This window comes from Simochromis diagramma, unplaced genomic scaffold (assembly GCF_900408965.1).
Source record: "Simochromis diagramma unplaced genomic scaffold, fSimDia1.1 OVJJ01000753.1, whole genome shotgun sequence".
In the NCBI taxonomy this organism is placed as follows: Eukaryota; Metazoa; Chordata; class Actinopteri; order Cichliformes; family Cichlidae; genus Simochromis; species Simochromis diagramma.
Window position 1 is genome coordinate 1,144,840 of NW_024387523.1, and position 21,467 is coordinate 1,166,306.

Consider the following 21,467-nt stretch of genomic DNA (forward strand, 5'->3'; position numbering starts at 1 on the left):
CTGGATGTCATTACCCACTGGGTAATGATGGAGTGGACACAAACTGTAGCAGTGGTAGTGATGGCCGATCCAGGAAATGCTGCTGAAAACTGTCAGAGCTGAGGTCTGCTGTATAATGCTGCACAGACACACACAGACTGCTGCTGTCTGCCACGTTGTGTGAAGTTCAGTCTACAGATGATGCAAGTGCACTCACATTTATATGACTTTCTAGTCTTACTGACCAAGCAGCTTATCTTGCAAGCCACATTTAACCATAGAGCGCCTCATCTACCTCATAACTACAGCCAATTTAAATTCATCAATAACCAGTGCTAACCCCTACACCAACGTCCGGAGAATTTTCCTAAAAGGTGCAGTAACAAGGCACCTCCTCTGTAGTTAGATTTTGGATTAAAATTAAATATATTCAGTCATTTTTCACTTAATCTGTTCATGTTGGTCCAGTTTTTTGGTGACCCGTACAGTTAGGTTCACATCTACTCCTCTATTTTGATTTTATTTTAGTTTCAAGCCAAGCAAGGATAGTTTCTGAAACTAGAAGAAATTACTGTTTAAACTGAGTTCTTACAGGTATTTTTGCTTTTTGGTTCAATAAGGTTTTACTGTGTTTATGCCAAGAAAACACATCTTCCACATAAGAAGGCAGATTTTAACCAGGTTACTGGTGATGTATGAATGTAAAGGTTTATAAAAAAATATTCATGCATGCTTGGGTACACTGGGTGTACCAAAATACAGGCTGTTACCTCCAAAAGGGTAAATGATTACAATACAGCCAATGATCTCCCACAGCACAGTCTTTAAAGTCTTTCATCTTTATGGCGTTCATAAAAACAAATACAGGAGAACACTTTGGCTCCGGGTCCATATCAGCGGTTCTCAGACACTGAATAAACTTTACTCCTCACAACCCAGAATTTAAATATCCCCAACAATTAAACAAAAATGTATTTCGGTGACATAAAATTTAGAACGACATCATCAAAAACTCTTAACTAGTTTTAGATTCACTCCACATTTTTCCTGCAGAGAACCAGGTTTTACAGTCCAACAGTAATTCAGTTACAGCTCCTAATTCCCACCCTGCTGTGTGTATCTGTGCTGTCGCATTTACAGGATTATTAATGCTTTGTGATGAAAAAGACAGCCATCCCGCAGTTGTTATAAACATGTTCTATCGATGTTATGACATATTATGACAGCGACAGCGTAAACACTTAAATACACCATGATTATCATGATGTGAGATGGACACACGTGCGTGAAATGCTGTGAAGTTAAGTTGAGAAGTTAATGAAGTGCAGTCACAGTCAGTAATGAATAATGAACCAATCAGAACCGGGTCAAATGGGATTCACGGGTAAATCTTAGCAGTCATGCTTAGATTTCTACTTCCTTCTCGTTCGTTTCACATTACTTAAAATAATAAACATTGATTTTGGGTGCTGTCACACTGATTCTAGTGTTAGGTGTAAATTTGAACCTGAGTGTTTGTTTATACTACTTCGACCTCATATGCACCTCAAAAGGTCGCATACTGCTGCACAATCAAAGTAAATCCCCTTTGACCCAGTTTTTTAAAACAATTCCTGTTAAAAATATCTTTTTTCCAAAAGTTATTTTTTGAATCTTTATTTTATCTCTAACAGTAGATCGATAAATAAAGCTGAACTTACCCGGTATTTGTTCTCGCCTATCTGCTCCACCTGGAACCTCTTGGCACATTTACACTGGGCTACCTGCCGCGTCACCTGCACAACCACAGACCAGACAAGACGTCAATAACTGACATGTTTTGAGCTAAATTTATAGCGAGACGTTTTTCTAAGCTTCCTCTTACCTCATCCTCGATCTTGTCGGCGTCAGTGGTCGGCCTGTAGGCATCCTTGTTGGGGTGCAGAGCAGCAACAAACTCGTAGTAGTCTATGTAACCGTCTCCATCCCTGTCAAAGATGTCTGCCACGGCCGTCATCTCCAGCTTACTGGTTGGAAATTCTGAGGATATTAAATATGATATTTACCGTCTTTGAAATATAAAACAAAACAACAATATAAACACAAAACAAAACCACTGCAGCTTCGTACTCGAGGCCAAGATGCCGTCGATGAACTCCTGCCGTGTGATCTTTCCATCCTGGTCTTTGTCGATGCGTCTGAAGAAATCCATGACGCGGGACTTCTTGTGGTTCATCCAGCGCATGTACTTCTTCCTCCACACGTCAAAGTCAAAGTTGGCAAACTCCTTGAGCTGAAAATGGACAACAGTGGCATTAATTAGGATTCAAAGTACACATTGATGCAAATTAGCTTAAGCTAACTCTGCTACAAAGCATTGAATGACAATATTTATGTTAATGCTCTGCATGGTCCCTTTTCAAATAAAATTAATTAACAACAATAATAAAAAAAATACATAAAGTTTAATGTTTAGTGAGTGTGGGTAGCTTTGCTTGACCAAATTTAATGTACCTCCTCCAGCCTGTCCAGAGCATCGTTGAGTTTGCGCTGCCGGTCGAGAGCTAGCAGCCACACCTGCTGCCACCTGGCACACAGCTGGTTGAGTCGTGGGTTTCCCCCAGAAACCTGCATGGCCGCCTGCTGCTGTTGCTGCTGCTGCTGCTGGTGTTTTCCTGCAGAGAACAGGTAAAGCTAAACGAAACGGCACCTGCACCTTTCGACCACATTCACTAGCGTCAGTGTGAAACAGACGTGGGAGATGATAATATTTGTTCGCTGAGAGGTAAACACAGGAGACTTACGAGCGCCTCTCCTCTCCGCCAGGCTGCTGGGAGGCTCGGCTGGCTTTCTTTTGTAGGTTTTTGTCACTTTGTCGACATCCGGCTGCTTCCTCGTCATCTCCTCCATAAACATCTGAGTACAGCAAACAGCAACAGACAGTAACTCAAATGTGCGTCCAAACATAGTCAGCCTTAGAGTGTAATACATTAAAATACTACGTCTGCGAGTTTAGTAAAAAGACAAACAACTGATGAGTCACTGAGGCTACTGAAGGACCCACCTGATGCTCTGTGATGAGGTTTTTGAGTTGTGGGATGTCCTGAGGCAGTGGCTCTGTGTCTCTTTGGACCAGTGTGGTCTCAGCCCACTGTAGCCATGACAGGAGCTCCTCCAGCAGGTTGGCATTGTTGAGCACTTCGGTCAGAGCCGTTTCCAGCCGCTGCTCGTGCTGTTTAGCCCAAGTCAGCACCTGCAGATTGAAAACGGTTATTAATTAGTCAGAAATCTCAACAACAAAGCAATACTTGTGACAAATATTGATTCATTTCTTCGTCACCTCCTCGAAGCGTGCCCTGATGATAGTGATCCAGTGTTTGATGGTGGTGATGGAGTCGGGGTGGCACACGGTCAGGATGCCCTCTCCCATGCCAGCAGCCTTGTTCACGTCAGTCCTCTTCTCCTCCACTGTGCCCATGAAGTCCCGGTGTGTGTGGAGCAGCGCCTGCAGAGTCTCCGCCTCTTCGGGGAGGACGCCGCGGAAACGAAGTGTCTGCTCCGCCTCTGAGAGCCACTCCAGGAGCAGCTGCACCGCTGTGCGAAAGTCCTCCGCCTGACAGGCACACAGAGCTTTTTTTATGGATCTGCGATTGTCTGATTACGGAAAAATGTGGAGAAAAGTTTGGCAGTGAAAGCAGCTGTGCAGCCGCCTTTCTGACCTGTTTGAGTGCCTGCTGCAGGCGCGTCTGCTTGGTGACTGATAGGGCACAGACTGTGTCCCAGCGGTTGCTGAGCTCCTGAAGCTGAACTTTGACCCAGGCTGTGTCATCGCGGCCGGTCTCCATCAGGTCACGGGCCGAACGCTTCAGAGCCTGAACGCTGCTGGTTCTCTTCCCCAGTTCTTTTTGGAAAGCCTGTAAGTGGGAAAGTTACCAGTCATGAGTGAACATAGCACACATGTTCACATAGCAGTATAGTTCTGTTTGTTCTAATATACACACCTTATGCGAGTCCATGAGGTTGGACACCAAATCCAGGTCCCCGTGGACGGGCTGGTCTTCTGCTAGCTGAGGCTCCACTCGGTACAGCCAGTCCACCAAAGCCTGAAGAGCTTCAGCAAACTGACCAGAGAACAGCAGAGCCTCCTCCAGCTTGTGTTGTCTTGATGGAGAAAAGAAGATGACGGCTATTACTCAACAGATTTTATTTTTCACAGTAATGCAAACCTGTCTGGTGAAGCCGAGCACACCAGCTTCAGTGTTCATCTTCTCGTTACCTCTCCACGCTCTTGCCGCAGACGGTGTCCCATTTGTCACGAACTTCTCCCAAAAGGTTATCCAGCTTCTGCGTGTCTGCAGGCAGCTGAGCTTTGTCCCTCATGGCCTTCCCCGACCTCACCGTGGTGTCGTAGACGGGCTGTTTTGATCCCAGTGCTTTCTGAAACTCCTGGAGAGGCGGAAAAATGATGGGAGAGAAAAGACTGTAGCAGGAAATGGAGCAGTACAGAAAACTGAATATTTGATGATGCATTTCTCTTCTTGTACCTTGTGCTTTGTCAGCTGTACTTTGATCTTATCCGGCTCATTGGAGATCTCCAGCTCTGAGTCCAGCCTTTTCTCGGCTTCTTCTAACCAGTCTGTCAGCTTCCTCCAGGCCTCGTGGAACTAAAGAAAACAATTTGATGAAAACTTGTTTTAATGCACTTTTTTCTGAAGTTTTAGTCAAAGTCAATATAAGAGAGAAAACCACAGCGCTGAAACAATCCTCAGACTGACACAAAAGTTTAAATAGTTTTCATGTAGCCGCAACAAAACCATCTTTAAAGAGCCTGTTTCTACCTGTTTGGCTCTTTTGCGGGCCTCATCCAGGTGTCGGCCTCGGTCCAGTGACCTCTGGACCAGCTTGTCCCAGCGGGCCTGGACGCTGAGCAGCAGGTTCTTGATCAGAACCACGTCCTGCTTCAGGCTGGCAAAGCGAAGCTGAGAGCCGGCCTTCTCCAGAGCCAGGACCTGCTCTCTGTGGGTGTTCACCTCATTGACAAAGACCTGGACAGACACAAAGGGTGGAAAGAGTTACACGCAACGCAAACAGCATGTTTATGACAATATCGAGAAACAAACAGGATCTGAAAAGTAAGCGATCTAAGATAAGTATTTTTAATGTTGCTACCTTGTGCTCATCAATCTGGAAGAGGACGGTGTCCAGTATGAGGCTGGGGGGCTGGGCCATGTTCAGGGTCTGCTCAGCCTGGGTCAGCCAGTTGATGGTGTCCTGCAGAGAAGTCTGAAAACCCGTGGCCAAAGAAACGGCCTCGTCCAGTTTTGCCTGGAAAGTTTCGAGAGTTCAGAGTTAACGAAAGAGCTGCAGAACACATGAGCAAAACAAAGAGAAGTTTACTCGTAAAGATTTACCCTGCGGTCGTCCATCTTGGTGTTGAGGCTGCCCCACTTGTTCTGCAGCATGGCCAGGTTCTGCTGGGTCTGGGTGGTACCAGGTCCTGCTTCTTCTCCTCCACGAGCCAGCAGCATGGACTCTCCCTGATCCAGCAGGCGATTGTACTGCTCTGCACGTTGAGTCACCTGGGCTTGGAGCTCCTGCAGACAGCGAGAGCACAAACAGAAGATGATGAAAAGGTGAGCTTCATCGTGTCTAACAGGCCGTTGTAGAACAATACAAGCTATTAAACTTTTATAGCCTCCATATGCCAAGTGTCTCTCTGTGTGAAATGAAGAGTGCGTTTGTAAGTCGATACTCTGCAGCTGCACAAATTTTGGAGTCAAAGCACTCTGGCACCGTTACAGAACCCTGTCCTAACACTGAATTAGATATGTGCAGAAGACTTTTTTTGCAACATTCGTTTGCGATCCTGCGATAGGAAAGCATTCCTCAGCTGCAGTAACAACAACTAATGCACACGTGCATAATGTCACACAAACCCTAAACTGCTTCCTCTACACATGAATGTTTTTAGCAGTTAATTATTTTGTTCACAGAGGCACCAAAAATACTCCAACATGTGGGACGTAAAACACTTCAGAAACATGCAAGAGAGACTTTAAATGGTGTAAATTGGCAACGTTGATAAATTCTAACAATTCAGTCACGCGGCAGATCGAATTCAGCTAGTTTCACTTTGGCTTTTATTACAGAGACGTGGATGTTATGGTCCAATCTCAATATCTGATAGCATGATAACACGTCACATAGACATCCCAGTCTGTACTTCAATGTTTACTTATTTTTTATTCTATAAAGTATTTTTTACCCTTTTTCAGAGTTATAACACCAATGTGTCTAACCACTGTGGGCTGTGACGTGTGCCTGTGTATTGTCCCTGATGATGTGAGTATGAAGGTGTAACGTTACCATGTGTTGCTGTAACTGCTCCCTGGCGGTTTCAGGGAGACCGCCTGTTGGCTTGGCGGCAGACAGCTGGCTCTCGGTCCTCCTCAGCCACTGGAGGAACTCCTCCAACTCCCCATGGAAACCTTCAGCCTACAAAGACACCAGTGAGACACCAACAAGCATGAACAAGTTGAACCTAAACTGAAAATCATGTCATGAAACAATCAAATAGACCTGTTATGATGAAATTAATGACAGAGCATCACAATCAACACTTCACGACCATTCAGAAGATATAAGATCTACATCTAGCTCAAAAACAATCTAAACAATCACTATGAAATATATATTTTGTTAATTACCAGTCAAGTTAAATCTAACTAAACCAAGCACAGATCTAATTTTCTGCTTCTTTGCAGTACCTGCTGCAGGGCGGCCTCCAGCAGTTTTTGTCGCTCCTGGGTTTTGAGCAGTAGACTCCCCCAGCTCTGGTTGAGCTGATCGAGCTGATCCCTCAGGTTGCCCGCCTCATCGCCAGGAGAGGACTCCAGCAGCTCAGCGGCAGCGTTGTTCACAGTGTCCACTGTGGCATGATGGGACAGCACATCATTACGTAAAACCTGGGAAGGAAAGAGGAAGAAAGATTTGAATGCAGGGATGGAAAAATATACGCATAAGTGCTCTTCAGAAAGTTAAAACTGATTACAGAGATACACTTCCTGCAGGACATACATGGTGTTTAGCCAGCTCAATTTCGATGGCCTTGGGGTCAGAGCTGACGGGTCGCTGTGTGTCCAGAGTGGTGTGTGTGTGGGTCAGCCAGGCCTGCAGCTCGGACAAGGCATGCTGGAACTGACCCAGAGCCAGCAGGGCAGCCTCCAGTTTGTGCTGTGGTAGAAGAAAGACAGTCAAATACACGCAATTCTACAGGATACCAACAAAAAGAACAATATCACCGGCTTCCTCGGGAGAAACAGAAGAGCTGAGACGAAGAACAAATTTCAGATTTTAAATGTTAAGATGTGCTTTCATCACCTGTCGTTGGGTGATTTTATCCCCCAGGTTTTCCCACAGGTGTCGTAGTTCGGTCAGCGGCTCCTGGATCATGTCTCTGTCGGTCTGGTCTGACACTTTCTTTAACAGCAGCTCCCCCTGGTGGCTCAGCTTCTCCATGTCAATCTGCTGCTGGTAAACCTCCACCTTGTACTGCTGCTCAGGTCAGTGGAGGCGCAAGTAGAAGAGCGAGGTGCGAAATAAGACAGAGAACAGCTTGTTGTTAGGCACTGATATACATCTGACTTTAAAAAGTGTTTGTAAGATATCTAGATTTTATACACAACTAGTGAAAAATCCAACTATCATTCCAACCTTAAGCTCCTCAATCTGTTGTTTGACAGTTCCCAGGTCAGTTCCCACAGTTGACATTTCACACAGCTTGATCACTGCGTTGTCCAGATAGTCAAACATGGACTGGAAAAATTACACAGAAATTATTCCAACAGTAATCCACGGGAACGTCCTGATCGCCACAGTTAAACTGGTACAAAAACAACTGAGCTTTATATGGTAGCACTGCTATACAGCTGTATCAAGAAAGGGCACAAACCTGCAGTGCATCCTGATACTGAACTGAGGCAGTCATGGCTTCCTCCAGTCTCTCCATCCTCTCTCTCCATGTTCGGTTCAGTCCCTCCCAAGCAGCATTCATCTGAGAGAGCGATAAAAAGAGTCACCGTTTAGTAAAACGTTTCAGAAGGAAATCACAAGGTCACTTTTTCACAACAACGTGATCCTGGTTTAAGAATCAGATATACTTTATCAGTCTCAGAGGAAATTGTGATTTCTAACCTCATCTATGGTCTTCTTGACTTCAGGCTTCTCAGTTTCTCCACAAGCGAAGATGAGGTCAGCTCCGAGGGTCCTGACAAACTCCAGCTCTTCCCTCAGACCATCCGTCTCCGCCTTGATGGCCTAGCACATGCACAGAGGGACATCATAATGACTCGTTTAGCATAAAAATGTGGAGGACAAAGACAAAAAACAAACATTTCAGCTGTTGATGAACTCTTTCGTCTTCACGAAGCATGTTTCTGCCTCCTCCATACCTCAGCAGCCTCAATCTGTTGTTTGATGAGCGATGGGTCCACTCCGGGATCCTCCAGGTCTTTCACGATATCTTGGGAGTCTCGGAGCGTGCTCAGTAGCGCCGCCACGTCGGCCCAGAATTTCCCAGCCAGGTCCAAGACATCATTGAGTTTCCCCTCTCGCTCTTCAGCACGCTGCCGGATCTCATCCCATAGAGAGCGCAGGCGGAGGAGGCGGGAACGGACAGCTGCATGAAAACAGGAAAAGAGGGGAGTGACATTTTAAAGAGGTTCATATAGAAACGCTGCTGGTCAGACTGGGAAACACTTCTTAGGTCACACAATGCAGTCTGGTATCAGTTTCATATGTCATATTAGTTTGGATCCTGACATCTCATGTACTGCACTGGTATGTTTGGTCTATTCACTCCCACTACCAGTGCACAGTGAGGCCTTTCATGTTGAGGAGGGCTGCAGGGCATCAAAGCAGAAAGGCCAACACAACAAAGATGTGTGTGTTCTGTCTCACAATGTGCTGAGCAGAACTTCACTGCTGGTTCTCCTCTTTTCCTTTTCTTTTTAAGATTTGCGAACTGACCTGGTGACAATTAGAGACCCACTCTCTTCAGCTAGTGAACTTACTGGACTGGAGCCCACAATAAGATTGTAATGGTTTTTACAAAGGTTACAGAAGCCTCTTTGTTCTGAACCACTCCGAATTTTGATGCCCTGTACTCTTAGACAGGGAAATGTTTTGTTCCAGTCAGAGCCTGAATTTTCCATTTCCAGTAAAAGGTGTCAGAGCTGCACTGTTCAGTTTGTAGCTTGTTTATAAGCCAGTTATACGGAGGACTGACACTGCCGAATTAAAACTAAATGACTAATTCAGTATAATCATTAATATGACATTAAATCCTTAATAATGCAATTATAATTGAATTTAAAATATAGGCATTTGTTGATTTCTAAAATGTCAAACTGATCATTTTTTCTGAATTAATTAAATTACATTTCAGTCTTTTTATTTATTCAATTCAATTCAAATCATATACAGATCTCTCTCTCTCTCCCTCTCTCTATAAAAAACTTTTTATTTATTCAATTCAATTCAATTCATATCATATATCTATATCTATCTATCTATAAAAAAATATATATTTTTTGTGTGTGAATTGATCGTTTATTTATGATTTTGGCAGTTTTAGTCCTCCATAAACAAGATGTCATGAGATCAGTTAATCCAGCCCCTCATCGCTGGATGCACAATATGCGACAAATACAACTTTGTGACCTGCCTGCTTCTTTTATGTCTACACATTGTGAAGCTGTCACTGACAGACAGCTTCATCCTCGAGTCACTCACCCTGAGCAGCAGGGTCGTCATGAGCCGCTCGGCCGATGAGCTCCTCGCCGCGGGCGCAGAGGGCGGAGAAGCTTGGCAGCAGTTTGTCCAGCTCCAGTCCCTGGGCTCTGTGCTCTGCCAGCTGCTCCCTGATCTTCTCCACCTCTGCAGCCACGGGGGGAGGCTGCCGAAGCCGCTGCACCGCCCCCTCCAGAGTCTCCAACAGTGGGTCCATCTTGTCGTGAAACTGAGGGCAGAAGGAGACGTGTAAGAGGACGTTTTGACGGAGGAGAGAATTTGATAAGAGTTCGATAGCTGGGCGACATGTTGAAAGCGGGAAAATACTGAGATATCGCGTAGGTGGGCAGCCATCTGTGGCAGACCGCACAAACTTTTTTTAAATTATAATTTTTATTATAATTTCATTTCAGATTTCAAGAGAAAATTGAATAAAATATCGCTTCTTCACTTTCAACAAGCCAGCCAGGTTATGTAACTATGACAACGCGGGACTCAAACCTACCACACAAAAGGGAACTATAAATGTAGCAGACGTGTTACAGAAGAAAGAACTCGAGGTTCAGTTCCTAAGAGGATAATCTTTCTAGAGGGAAATCAAACTGCTTGATTATGACAAAACAAATCTCATCTAACCACGAGGAGAGCGCTACGTGATACAGAAGGACCTCTAAGACTTGAATCAAGCCTGGTGTAGACGCTTTATTCAAGCTTGCAATCATAAACCAAAGGGACCGATCTGATTCAATGTTTTGGTCACTCAGGGTGAGAAACAACATGATTCTTATGAATGTTTCAATCAATAAAACTGTAGCTGACACAAATCAATTCAAGTTAATTTTCCAGTGAATAAACGATTACTTTCAATACTGAACTTTAATCATTTATTTAAAAAAAAAATCGATAACAGCTTTCATCCTGCAAATGTGAAATAAAAAGAAAGCCCAATGATTAGCACTTGATTTGTGAAAGTTTTATTGCTTTAGTATCGATTCATTTTTTGTTATTTGATCCAATCATGTGGCCCAAACACACCCTGAGTGTCGGTTTCATGTCAGTCAGGGGTCTTACCTCTACCAGCTGGGTGATTGCAGTGAGCAGTGACCGTGGAGAAAATGGTGGTGAGGGGCAACACGCACAGCACATCCACAATGAACAAGGGATGGGATGGAGGAAGGGATGGGGGTTGCAAGGATGAGAGGTGAACATAAGGTTAAGGATTAAAGAGGGAGAGACGAGGAGGTGTAGTTTGGAGTGAGGGATGAGAAGAAAGTGGTGGACAGTGCGGGTGGAGGGAGAGAGGGGAGCCACATGTGGATTGGTTTGAAGAGGGTGGAGAAACAATGCAATGAGTTAAATCAGAGTCATGCAAACGGTACAAACTGATACATCGAGGGCAGCAACACCCGTGATTCAGTGATGTCTCGTGAAATGAAATGCAAAGAAAAAGTTAAACGTCTGTAAAGAAGATTACTTGATAAGAAGATGAAATATGGCCCAAAAAATTATGTTTTGTTTGAGTCAATGTACTATGAACGTATGATGAAACACAGTTACATGAGGCTACTTTGGCTAAACAAAAAAAAAATTCAAAGAAATCTGAAAACGACTAAAATAAAATGTAGCTTTAACTGCACGTGTAAGTAAATGTATCTCCATCAAATCGTGTATCATCTAGTGTAGAGCAGGCATTAGACACAAAAACACACTTGCATACATCTCATGCTGTTATCATGTCAGACGTACTCATTTAGTTGTGGGCTGCAGACACTGCATTAAAGCTCTAAACAGACCTGGGCTCAAAAGCACTTCTTTTATCTGTGCTGACGGCCACACTGGTGTAGCTACACAAATTTGGCACAGTTTACTAAAATGATTAGACCCAGGTCTGCAGCTGAGGCAAAAATGTCCAAACATTTAGTTTATCCTCCATACCTGTGCAGACTGGGACACCGCCTCATCTAGTACTGTAGCACGACCTTTGACCTCCTCTTTGATGGCCTGGTACCGTTTCTCGGCATCTGCGTAGCGCTGCGTCACACTCGCACCCTCCTGCAGGCTGAGCTCGGCCAGCTGAGGTCCGATTTTCAGCAGCTTGTCGATGTGTGGCTTGTGTTCTGCTATGGACTCCCTGAGCAGCTGGAGAGGAAATTAAAAACACGGATAGTGAGCATTTATTTTAATCAGAAAAGCACAACCAGGTTATGATATTCAAGGTCTTCGCTTACTCTCATCTGGTCCTGCTGCAGCCGGAGAGCATCTGTGTCAATAGCTGGTGGTGGAAGCTGGGCGATGAGGGTCTCAGTTTCACCCAGCCACGGCTCCAGTTCCTCGTAGGTTTCCCAGAACCGAGCCACAAGAACCTGGGCCTGCTCCAGAGCTGAGAACCGCTCGCTGTGGCTCTGACTCACTGCATCATAACGAGCGCTCAAAGAGCCCGTCTTGAGCTGAGGAAGAGGATGACGATTCAGATATAAGAGATTATTTCTGTTGCACTTCTTGAAGGTTCTCACTTTCCTTCCCGTTCACTCAGTACGCCCAGAACTGTGTCTGTGAGCATCTTACCATGAGTGCATCCTTCTGAGCATCACTGCATGCTTCTAAGATGTCGTCTCTGGTGCTGAGGAGCTGATCTACTGTGTCTTTGTGTCGGATGATGTCAATGTTGAACGCCCTCTGCACTTGCAGTTGGGCCACGGTCACGTCAGGCTCCAGACTCAGCGGCCCCAGAGATGCCAGTTTGCGCTCCGTCTCCCCAACCCAGGCCAGCTCTGCATCCACGGCCTCTTCATACTGAAGGGAGGAGTTAGCGTTCAGCCATTTTAACCAATCAAAGTAAAAAATAGAATGAAAATTTAGACTTATTAAACTACTTGCAGTACCTGCTGCGACCTCTGGATGGCAGCTTGTACCAGTTGAACCCGCTGAGTGATGGTTTCATCAGACTGTCGGTAGCGCTGGTTGGCGTCTGCGACGAGGCGGTCCAGGCCTTCCCGGGCTCGCCAAGGCACTAAATCCAGCAGAGCGCTGCCCACCTCGTTCACTGTATCCAACACCAGACGCTTCTCTGCTGACACTTTCTTCAACTCCTGCAACAGTGAAACTTTTAGTTTTATAGAGCACAATCTGCCAAAAAGCAGAAATATTTCCTATATCAATTCTTTAATATGACCACATGCATCAACGTAAAGCTGAAATAAACTTGTCTAAATGGCATCGAGTGTATCATCTGTTTTTTTCTGCTGCTTGAGTCAAAATGAGAACACCGAAAATGTCACCAAAGAGTGAAAAAACTGGAACAAATTAAATGGCAATAATCCTTTCAATAGCTTTTACAAACTGTTATGGAGCTCCCAGAAATCAATGTTTCTATGGTAACTCAGCTGTGGGTAGGTTGAGATTGGAAAGGCTGAAAATGTCATTATAGACGGGAGTTAAATGAGCTTTTCAGACATTTTGTACAATTTCTTTATTATGAAAATGTTAAAAAATGATCTTTAAAAGCTGTAAAATGTGGTTGACTGAGCAGCGCACTGGTTACTAAAAAGCACAAAAGCTGATCGTGTAGTAAAAAAAGATGACGATGCTTCATCGTAGCCTGTTTTAAAGCAGATTCTGGAGAAACTGAAAATCAGTGTGCACATAAGAATGCCTGCAACTGATGCATGCAGTGTTACAGCGATACTCCAAACACAAATTTTTGACCCACTCGCTTATTGGCAGAGGAACAAATACACGAGGAACCTGTGATTCTCGTGTGAAAAACTGGAGCACAAACATTAGATCATCGTGTCTAAATATTTAACTTAAGAAATCCAGTTAAGCTGCCTTTAATCCCTTCTGCGGTCTTCATGTTTGCACACGATTATTTTTATGTTATTTTGGCTAAATGGAAACAGTTTACAACATCCATAAAAACACAATTAACACAAAAAGAAGAATGCTGCCGTTTAAATCTGAAAGTCTGTTTTTAAAAGAATAAGAATCGTAACTACACCCGACTCCTCCCACCTTTTGTCTCTCCTGGTAGGCGGGTGAGGCGTCGGGCTCAACAGTGTTAAGCTCCGTCTCCACACCGTCCAGCCACTGGTTGAGGTCGTCGTGGGCGCTGGCGAATCGCGTGGACAGCTGCAGGGCCTGCTCCAGGGTACGGAGGGCTTTACTGCTGCCGGCCGTCATCTCGGCGTAGCGAGACTTGATGCCGTCGAGCTTCTCCTGGATCAGGAGGACCTCCTCACCTGCAGGACGACGCAGAGGTCAGGTAACTGGGTTCAACCAGGATATGTCAACAAACCATGTGCAGAGTGTATAAAAATATGATCTCCTTCATTCCAGCCGAGCATATTATCTCTGCAGAATCTTTAGTGAGACACACAAACTTGTTCAATCTGAAAAAAAATATATCGATATATTCTGTAAAATCTCACAGGATCCTCAGTTTGACAGCTTGGCGCTCCTTTTATGGCCACAACATTTGTCTAACGGCCTAAATATGACAATAAAAACACAAAATGCAGTCATGGGTAGACCAACAATCAACTCACTAAAGGGGAAGCAGTCAGCATGGCTAATATCAAGATATACCAAGATAAACAAAAACCAGATGTTACAGTCTGGTTCACTGCTGATCAAAAAATATGTGGTTTGGATGAGAGTCTCTCCCCAAGCCTGGACTTTCTGCATCCAAAAACACTGATTTAAGAGTTTCTTTATCCTTTGGCAGATTTAATGCACAACCCGACACCAGACCAACACTTTTAAGTACAAGCCGAAAAAGGAAGAAACTCCTGAGAAGATTCACAAAGACGTGAGCGATCACCTGTGGTCTGTTTGAGTAGAGCTTGTCCGTTCTTGATGGCCTGGTCCACGGTTTTCTTCCTGCTCAAGATCTCTTCATTCAGAGCCTGAGGGAATAAAAGGAGTGAAAATGAACACGAACTGTTTTATTTTTGCAGCCAAAGACTTACTGGAAAAATGTAAGAAATAAAACAGCATCCAAGTTTTATTATACTCACTGAAACTCTGTTTATAATGTTTATTACACTTGATTTAAATGGGTTTAGCTCTGGTTCAGGCTTCTCGGTCCTTAAAGGAGACCTATTATGGTTAGGATCTGTCATATATGTACTGTTACAGTGATGGACGCTCATATTATAAATGACCTAAGAGGTCAATGTAGTCCTTCAAACTCTAAACCAGGGGTGTCAAACATGAGGCTCAGGGGCCAGAATCGGCTCAAAAACTGGAAAACATGAAGTAGTTAATCAATTTTAAACTTTTAACTTTATTGTCATAGGTTTTGCAGCTTTTCCTCATTGACACTACACCAAAGTAGGTAAATAATGGATAAACATGAAATGAAATTAAAATAATTAAATGTTTAATTAAACGTTTTGACACTGATAGAAGGGCAGCTGCACTGGTCTGACCCACTTAAGCTCTAAACGCTCCATTTCAGACAGTCACAGAGTGAGACTGTCCTTAACATCGTCACATGTGAACACTACTATTCACCCGACCCGCCTGCTTGAAACCTTTTGTTTGTGAGGGGCAGCGAGTAAGATGCAACGTGGCTTAAAGGGAGAGGAGTGGATATGAGGTCTTTTATAGCGGATGAACTGAGGGGCTACACCAGGGCTCAGTACGGGATAAATAAAGATTATTTTAAACTGTCAATTACACAAAGCTACTCTGGCAGAGTCCAATAATAAACATGTGGAGCCTGAAGCATAAACATAATAGGTCCACTTTAAATATTCATATTTTTTTATAGTATAAATTGTTGTGATTTTGGAAAATGTGTAACTGAAAGTGTTTAACGCCCATGACACAAACTGTTATCTTACTGAAGGGATCTTATATTTGTGCAGCTCTCTCAGAGACAGAGTTACTAAGTTCTTGAGTTTTAAGGAGATGAAGCGCTTCTAGTGACACTCAGCGTGTGTTCATCAAGTCGTACCAGAGTGTGTTTGTGCTGCTCGGCCAGCACCTGGGGCCGATAGCTCTGTACAGAGACCTGAGCCAGTCTCTGAGCCACCTCCGCCAGCCAGTTCAGCACCTCTACCTCGTCCTCCCCAAACAGCTGAGCGTTGGCCAGTGCCTGCTCCAGCAGGCCCGCCCGCCTGGAGCACCAATCAGCAAGCTCTGAGTGACCAGACCTCACCGATCCCACACGCTCGCTTAACCAATCGCGATCAGCCGCGCAGCTGAGCGGGCTCAGCGATTGGCTCAGCGACTCGAGGTGGTCAACCTCGGCTTCCCGGGAAGACACGTCATCTTGGAGCGCCTGGGAAGTGAAGGTGTGCGTGTGTGCGTGTGTGTGTGTGTGCGAGAGAGAGAGAGTGTTTTTGAAGTGAAGGGAAGTGAACAAAGAAAAGAAAAACACAAAGAACATGGATAAAAACTTAAAATATGAGCATGCAGATGATAAAATCATAACCGACAAACATCAATGGATGACTGAATGACTTAAAGAGAAAAAACTTGACACCACTGAAATAAAAACCAAAAAAAGGAAACTCGTAGGAGGTCATGTTTTGATTGTAAATTAGTGCTTTGTGGTTCTAGGATGATTTTCATCAATGAAGATCGCCGACTCTGCTCGTCCGGATGGATGCGTCGTCTTTTCCCTCGACACACGGGGAATGAAAATCTATAAAATCTAAATGCAAGTCAGCGTCTTACCCTAATCGGGTCTCTGGGGGTAAACGGTACCTTGTGTTTGACGATCTGCTGGGTGATCTTTGCTGTCTGGGTTCCCATAGGCTCAGCAGAGCTTAGGCGTCTCTCCGTGGTGCTCAGCCATTCCCCGAGTGGCTCGAGGGCTTCGTGGAACTGAAGAGCCAAAACCTGCAGCTCCTCCAACTGCCTTTGTCTGAGAGACGAGAGGGGAGGAGGTGAGAAAACTCCATGATGAAGAGGAGGAGTGGCAGGAGGAGAGGGGTCTCTATTGCTTTCACAGTTTGTTTTTTGTGTCACTGACAGATTGGGTCTTGGATGTTTGTCATAAAGTGGTTATATCTTTGTTTATTAAATGTTTCTCATAAATAATTCAGCTTAAAAGTATTTCATGAAAAGATAAAACAGATTACTGTAGCTTGACTGAGGCAGAGGGAGGATTTGCAAAGTGGTAAGAAAACACGACTTTTGTGCGCAGATAAGTGAGAGTCATTGCCAAGAAAAGCTTATCGCGTGTTTGTACAGAAAGCAACACTGTGTGTGTGTGTGTGTGTGTGTGTGTGTGTGTGTGTGTGTGTGTGTGTGTGTGTACGTGTGTTCAGGAAAGACGCTGTAATAAACTCCAGAGACATGTCAGAGATTCTTCTATCATCTGCTACAGCTTGCAGCCGGGCATGAATGTGTAGTAACATTATACATTATGACTCCTCTACTTTTCACGAGCAGACACATCAGAGGTATCAAACCTCTTAGCTGTGCTTTGTGTGTTGTGTATTTATGTGCATCATTTCCCTGGTGAACAAAAGAACCTCTAAAATTACACCACAGAAACCAAAAGTTATGATCCCAACATTTCTTCAGAGACAGAGGCGTTCGATGGAGCCACACAGAGATAACATGATGTTGAGGTAGACTTAAGTCACAACGTTACACGCAGCAAGGAACATCTTAACTCATAAATCATCTCTGCTGCGTTTTTCTTTAAAAAAGGATAAAGATTTAGACTTTAGCACTGACGACGCTGAAGGGGACTAAAAACAGAAAACACCATCAGAGCTTGGACCTGGGTTCTTCTCACAGAACCTGGTACAGTAGCTCTCAGGTATTTTGTAGGTGCAAAGCAAAGCAGACCCACATCTGCATGTTTTTATGTGGACTAATCAGAGCACCGTGTTGAAGATATGTGGACAACTCTTGAAAACGAGCATTAAAACGAATGAAAACTGCTGCCAGTGTTTGTGCTTCTTGCATACTTTTCTGTTCAGCAAATCAGCGCTGGATTTAAGCGCATCGTCACCCAAATCAGGATACGCAGATCTGGCTTTTCAGAAGACCGCATGAGAGCGTCTTTCTGTCACCAGCAAAGACTGTAAATCCCATTTTGGGCCACCTTAGCTGTGAGGGGCTTTACCTGCCGCTGGCCTTGTCCAGCAGGTCAGACCATCTCTCTGCTAGACTCTGCAGCTGGGTCTGGATCTTCTCTCGGTCCTGAGAGTCTGCTGTGGCTGCAATCCTCTCTCCTTCAGCCTGGATCATGTCCACTGTCGGTCTGCGGTCATCTAACAATCTCTGGAGGAGCTGAAGGACAGGAACACACACTTAGTGAAGTTTGGAGTATGAACGAAATAACAGACCGCATTTCAACAGCAGTGGAGTCTGGAAATGGATCATAAAGTTAAGTAACACCTGATTAAAACAAAAACTGAACACAATAATGAAGTTGGCTTTTGAGCTTACGCATTAGAAGTCATCGGTTTATCTGCTCAATAACACTACCTAATTAAATTTGATAGTAATTACATTTCTGTCAACACGCTCTCATTTTCAAATCAGAACGTGAAAGCTAATCCGTCGATGTTTGTCAAAGGGCGGCGTGACTAAAATCAGAAAATATGCCTCAACAAAGCATGCAAGTCTGTGCTAATGTGTCTGAGGCGTGAAAGGAGTGAAGGGAATCAGAGAAAGTCTCCTTTTTTAATAAAATCGATTTGTCTGATAGTGCAGGTTGGCCGATATCTTTTCCATCTAAACTGTTAAACATTAACAAAGGCTGTTGTCACCTTTGATCGGACTGTTTGCACATTAAGAAACGACGTCTCTCATTGTTACTTCCTTCCTGCTTAGATATCAGCCCCACTCTCCCTGCTTTGAACCTCTGCTGACAGCTCGGCTTCAGAACGCACCCCCCCTGCAGGTGACGTGACTCTCCGTCACGGAGGTAAACACATGTGATTGATCGCTGGCTGAGACTACGGCCCCATATGTGCACAAACACAGGAAATGTATGTAGGATAAACAAGGGAAGGAGTCTGACTGTGTCTCTGAAAACAATACAACTCCACCATGTGTGCACATATGTGTGTGTGTGTGTGTTTTTATGCCAGTCTCGCTGGCAGACGGTCAGCTGGGGCCGTTTGGATGCCAGTCAGACGGACCATTGACCGAGTGTGCATGTGTTTGTGTGCATGCGCTCGTCATTCAAATAACTTTTTGAGGTTGTTTGAGGATGAAGGACACTGAGGACATCTGAATAGCATAAATAATGCTGCTTTAAATCTGTGAAATTTAAAATCAGAGCAGACGCGGAATGAAAGCCTCACTTATGACCTAAAGCGACTCACTGATGCTGCTGCGTGTTGTGCTGCTTTACTTTACACTGAAACTGTTCTTCACGTTTGCCCCTCCTCTCTCATCCCTCTCGTACCTTTTGCTCTTGGATCTGGGCCTTGACCACGCGGTACTCGGCCGATGGAGGCTTCTGATTCGCTACCAGCTCCTCTGTGTCGCTCAGCCAGCTGAGCAACGGCTCCAGAGCATCCTGGAATTTCCCACAATGCAGCAGGGCCTCCTGCAGTTGGGCGATCCGCTCTGCCACCTGAGGACAGCAGAGATGATTGTGAATAGGGAAACAAAAGTGATTCGTAGGTTTCATAGAGTCAAGAGGTTATATTTTGGGATAAAGAAAGAGCCAATAAGCTCCAAAGGAAGTCAATCCCTAAAGACTTTCATGTAAAAATGCAGAATTAAAGAGAAGAAATAGTCATGCTAACAGCTTGGCACTAAACTAACAGATTTAAAGAATAGTGAGGCTTATGACGAGTTTGCTTAATACAGACTCGTCCACTTGTCAGGTGGATTCTGAGTAAACTGCTAGCTGGTACCCTTCAACTCAGATATCTGGAGCCATGAACTGGACTGCACGTTTGTTTCTTGGTGCCTTTTGGAGCATTTTGAATCAAATTCACTCTAAAAACAGTTTTCACTGCTGTGTGGTTATTTATAGAAACACACAGTGCATGAAGTGAGAAATTCTTTTAACATCTTTGTCACCAGTTTGCACAGAATGTGGAGGCAGCTTTCTAACAAAGCTTCATTCACTTCACCCTCTCAGCAAACTATGATAACACCTGGCTCCAAAAAAAACCCCCAAACAGCGCTGATGAAAATGCTAAACTTAAGAAATCAAAAGAAAACCTGTGACTGTCTACATCCACCTTTTACATATACGGGTAAATATATATAGAGAAGTACAACAACAAGCTGCCACTGCAGCTACAGTAAAAGGCTGAACTCAAAATGTGATTTTAAAAAAGGACAACGTTATAACTCTTAATTTTCTTAGTCTTTGATGTGATGCAGAAGACAGTGAAAATTAAACATCTTTGCTGAGATAATGAAACACACACAGGAGTCGAGACCAGTACAGATGCACCAGTGAGCTTTAAGTATTTGGTTTTACCTTTAAACCATCTCCAAGGCTGAGTATTACAGTGATTACGCTGCTGATTTTGGCCTATTATCTGTTTTCCCTGCCTGATCCTGATGGTTTAGACCATCACTGGATCTTTTCTAGAGCCGTACCCGCTTGTTGAGTGAGTTCCATTGGAGGTTGGTGGTCTCCAGGTCGTGCTCCAGCGCCTGGGTGTCGGTGTGTTTGGCGGCGCTCAGGATGAGACCCTGACCCACTGCGTTGACGTGCTGCAGCTTTGGCTGAATGCTGTCTACCTGCTCCCTCTCCACAGCCTGAGAGGAGAAGGAAGAGAAAGAAAGGGGCTTGTCACTGACTGTTTGACTGACTTACTCCATCCATGAATTATTAAAAAAAGAAAAGAAAAAATGCAGAAGGAAGGAAAGGGTTTCAACTGTTTATTTAAACACACAGTTCAGCAGCAGACTGCAGCCAAAAATACACCACATACTCAATCTGCACGACAACAATTGGAAGTGAACCGTCCCACTTTATGTGCCTACATATAGAAGTGGATATACTGGATAGAGAGGAGTGGGAGACAGGAAGGGAACTGGAAAAACGAGGGTGGAGGGAGGAGGAGAAAAAAAAGGAGGGGTGAGGGGGGGATTACGAGGATTAGAGGTTTAGACGAGTAACAGGATGGCTGGAAAAGGCTGAGTTGACAACACACACACAAACTGTACCGTATGGGTGCACACAGCCCTCACTCGCTCACACCCCCAAATCCACACACAAACAGGCAGGCAGACCTACACCAACACACGTTTATAAAACATACACACACAACTTTGCCTGTCTGGCCACATTAATCACGCATGCACGTCACAGTGGAGGGCTGGAGCCATCTTGTGATGACAATAGAAGCAGCCATCCGACGCTAAAGACAACCAGACTTGACTTCCCAGGCCGAAAAAGCCTGAGCGATAGCCAATAAGTCAGTCTCCCTCTCTCAGAGTAAAACTGTGTCACGGCTGTAAGCAAACACATTCTGCAGCGGTGACGGGTCCCGTTTGGCTCACCGATGGAAAACTGCAAAGCTCTCCAGCAGCTAAGGTGTCAGTAGTAAACCGAGCGGTATTAATCTGCAAGTTATTTATCTCGAACTCGGGAAAAATAAAATATATTAGATTTTTGAAACCGTATATTGACAATCTAATATTATTACTCGTCCCGTGGTAACTGTGATGGGCGTTTTTCATATCCTACATTTCTTTCAAAGGCCCCACAAAAACATCACATGACAAACCTGTGTGACTTGACTATAATTTCCACATTTCAGAATCTGGAGCTC

The 21,467-nt window shown here is 44.5% G+C and overlaps 1 protein-coding gene across 27 annotated transcripts in view; it reads right to left on the minus strand.

The window, feature by feature from the left end:
* The window catches only part of macf1a (microtubule actin crosslinking factor 1a), a 229,375-nt gene that overhangs the window by 10,253 nt on the left and 197,655 nt on the right, over nt 1-21,467 (minus strand). For 17 of the 27 annotated variants that reach the window (XM_040020873.1, XM_040020882.1, XM_040020875.1 and 14 more), the window contains 35 exons: nt 20,287-20,448; nt 19,130-19,300; nt 17,837-18,003; nt 16,462-16,621; nt 15,707-16,033; nt 14,567-14,651; nt 13,759-13,985; nt 12,630-12,836; nt 12,313-12,540; nt 11,976-12,194; nt 11,683-11,886; nt 10,819-10,827; nt 9,751-9,976; nt 8,409-8,635; nt 8,152-8,274; nt 7,910-8,011; nt 7,672-7,773; nt 7,339-7,512; nt 7,036-7,191; nt 6,726-6,923; nt 6,325-6,453; nt 5,370-5,552; nt 5,128-5,283; nt 4,797-5,003; nt 4,503-4,622; nt 4,235-4,404; nt 3,960-4,119; nt 3,678-3,872; nt 3,299-3,571; nt 3,023-3,211; nt 2,763-2,874; nt 2,473-2,633; nt 2,089-2,251; nt 1,844-1,998; nt 1,680-1,754 (listed from right to left, as the gene is read on the minus strand). In XM_040020873.1, coding sequence (XP_039876807.1) covers nt 1,680-1,754; nt 1,844-1,998; nt 2,089-2,251; nt 2,473-2,633; nt 2,763-2,874; nt 3,023-3,211; nt 3,299-3,571; nt 3,678-3,872; nt 3,960-4,119; nt 4,235-4,404; nt 4,503-4,622; nt 4,797-5,003; nt 5,128-5,283; nt 5,370-5,552; nt 6,325-6,453; nt 6,726-6,923; nt 7,036-7,191; nt 7,339-7,512; nt 7,672-7,773; nt 7,910-8,011; nt 8,152-8,274; nt 8,409-8,635; nt 9,751-9,976; nt 10,819-10,827; nt 11,683-11,886; nt 11,976-12,194; nt 12,313-12,540; nt 12,630-12,836; nt 13,759-13,985; nt 14,567-14,651; nt 15,707-16,033; nt 16,462-16,621; nt 17,837-18,003; nt 19,130-19,300; nt 20,287-20,448 — 5,922 coding nt within the window. The remainder of the gene's footprint in view (nt 1-1,679; nt 1,755-1,843; nt 1,999-2,088; nt 2,252-2,472; nt 2,634-2,762; nt 2,875-3,022; nt 3,212-3,298; nt 3,572-3,677; nt 3,873-3,959; nt 4,120-4,234; nt 4,405-4,502; nt 4,623-4,796; nt 5,004-5,127; nt 5,284-5,369; nt 5,553-6,324; nt 6,454-6,725; nt 6,924-7,035; nt 7,192-7,338; nt 7,513-7,671; nt 7,774-7,909; nt 8,012-8,151; nt 8,275-8,408; nt 8,636-9,750; nt 9,977-10,818; nt 10,828-11,682; nt 11,887-11,975; nt 12,195-12,312; nt 12,541-12,629; nt 12,837-13,758; nt 13,986-14,566; nt 14,652-15,706; nt 16,034-16,461; nt 16,622-17,836; nt 18,004-19,129; nt 19,301-20,286; nt 20,449-21,467) is intronic. The other 10 variants (XM_040020888.1, XM_040020887.1, XM_040020886.1 and 7 more) reach the window with 3 other exon arrangements.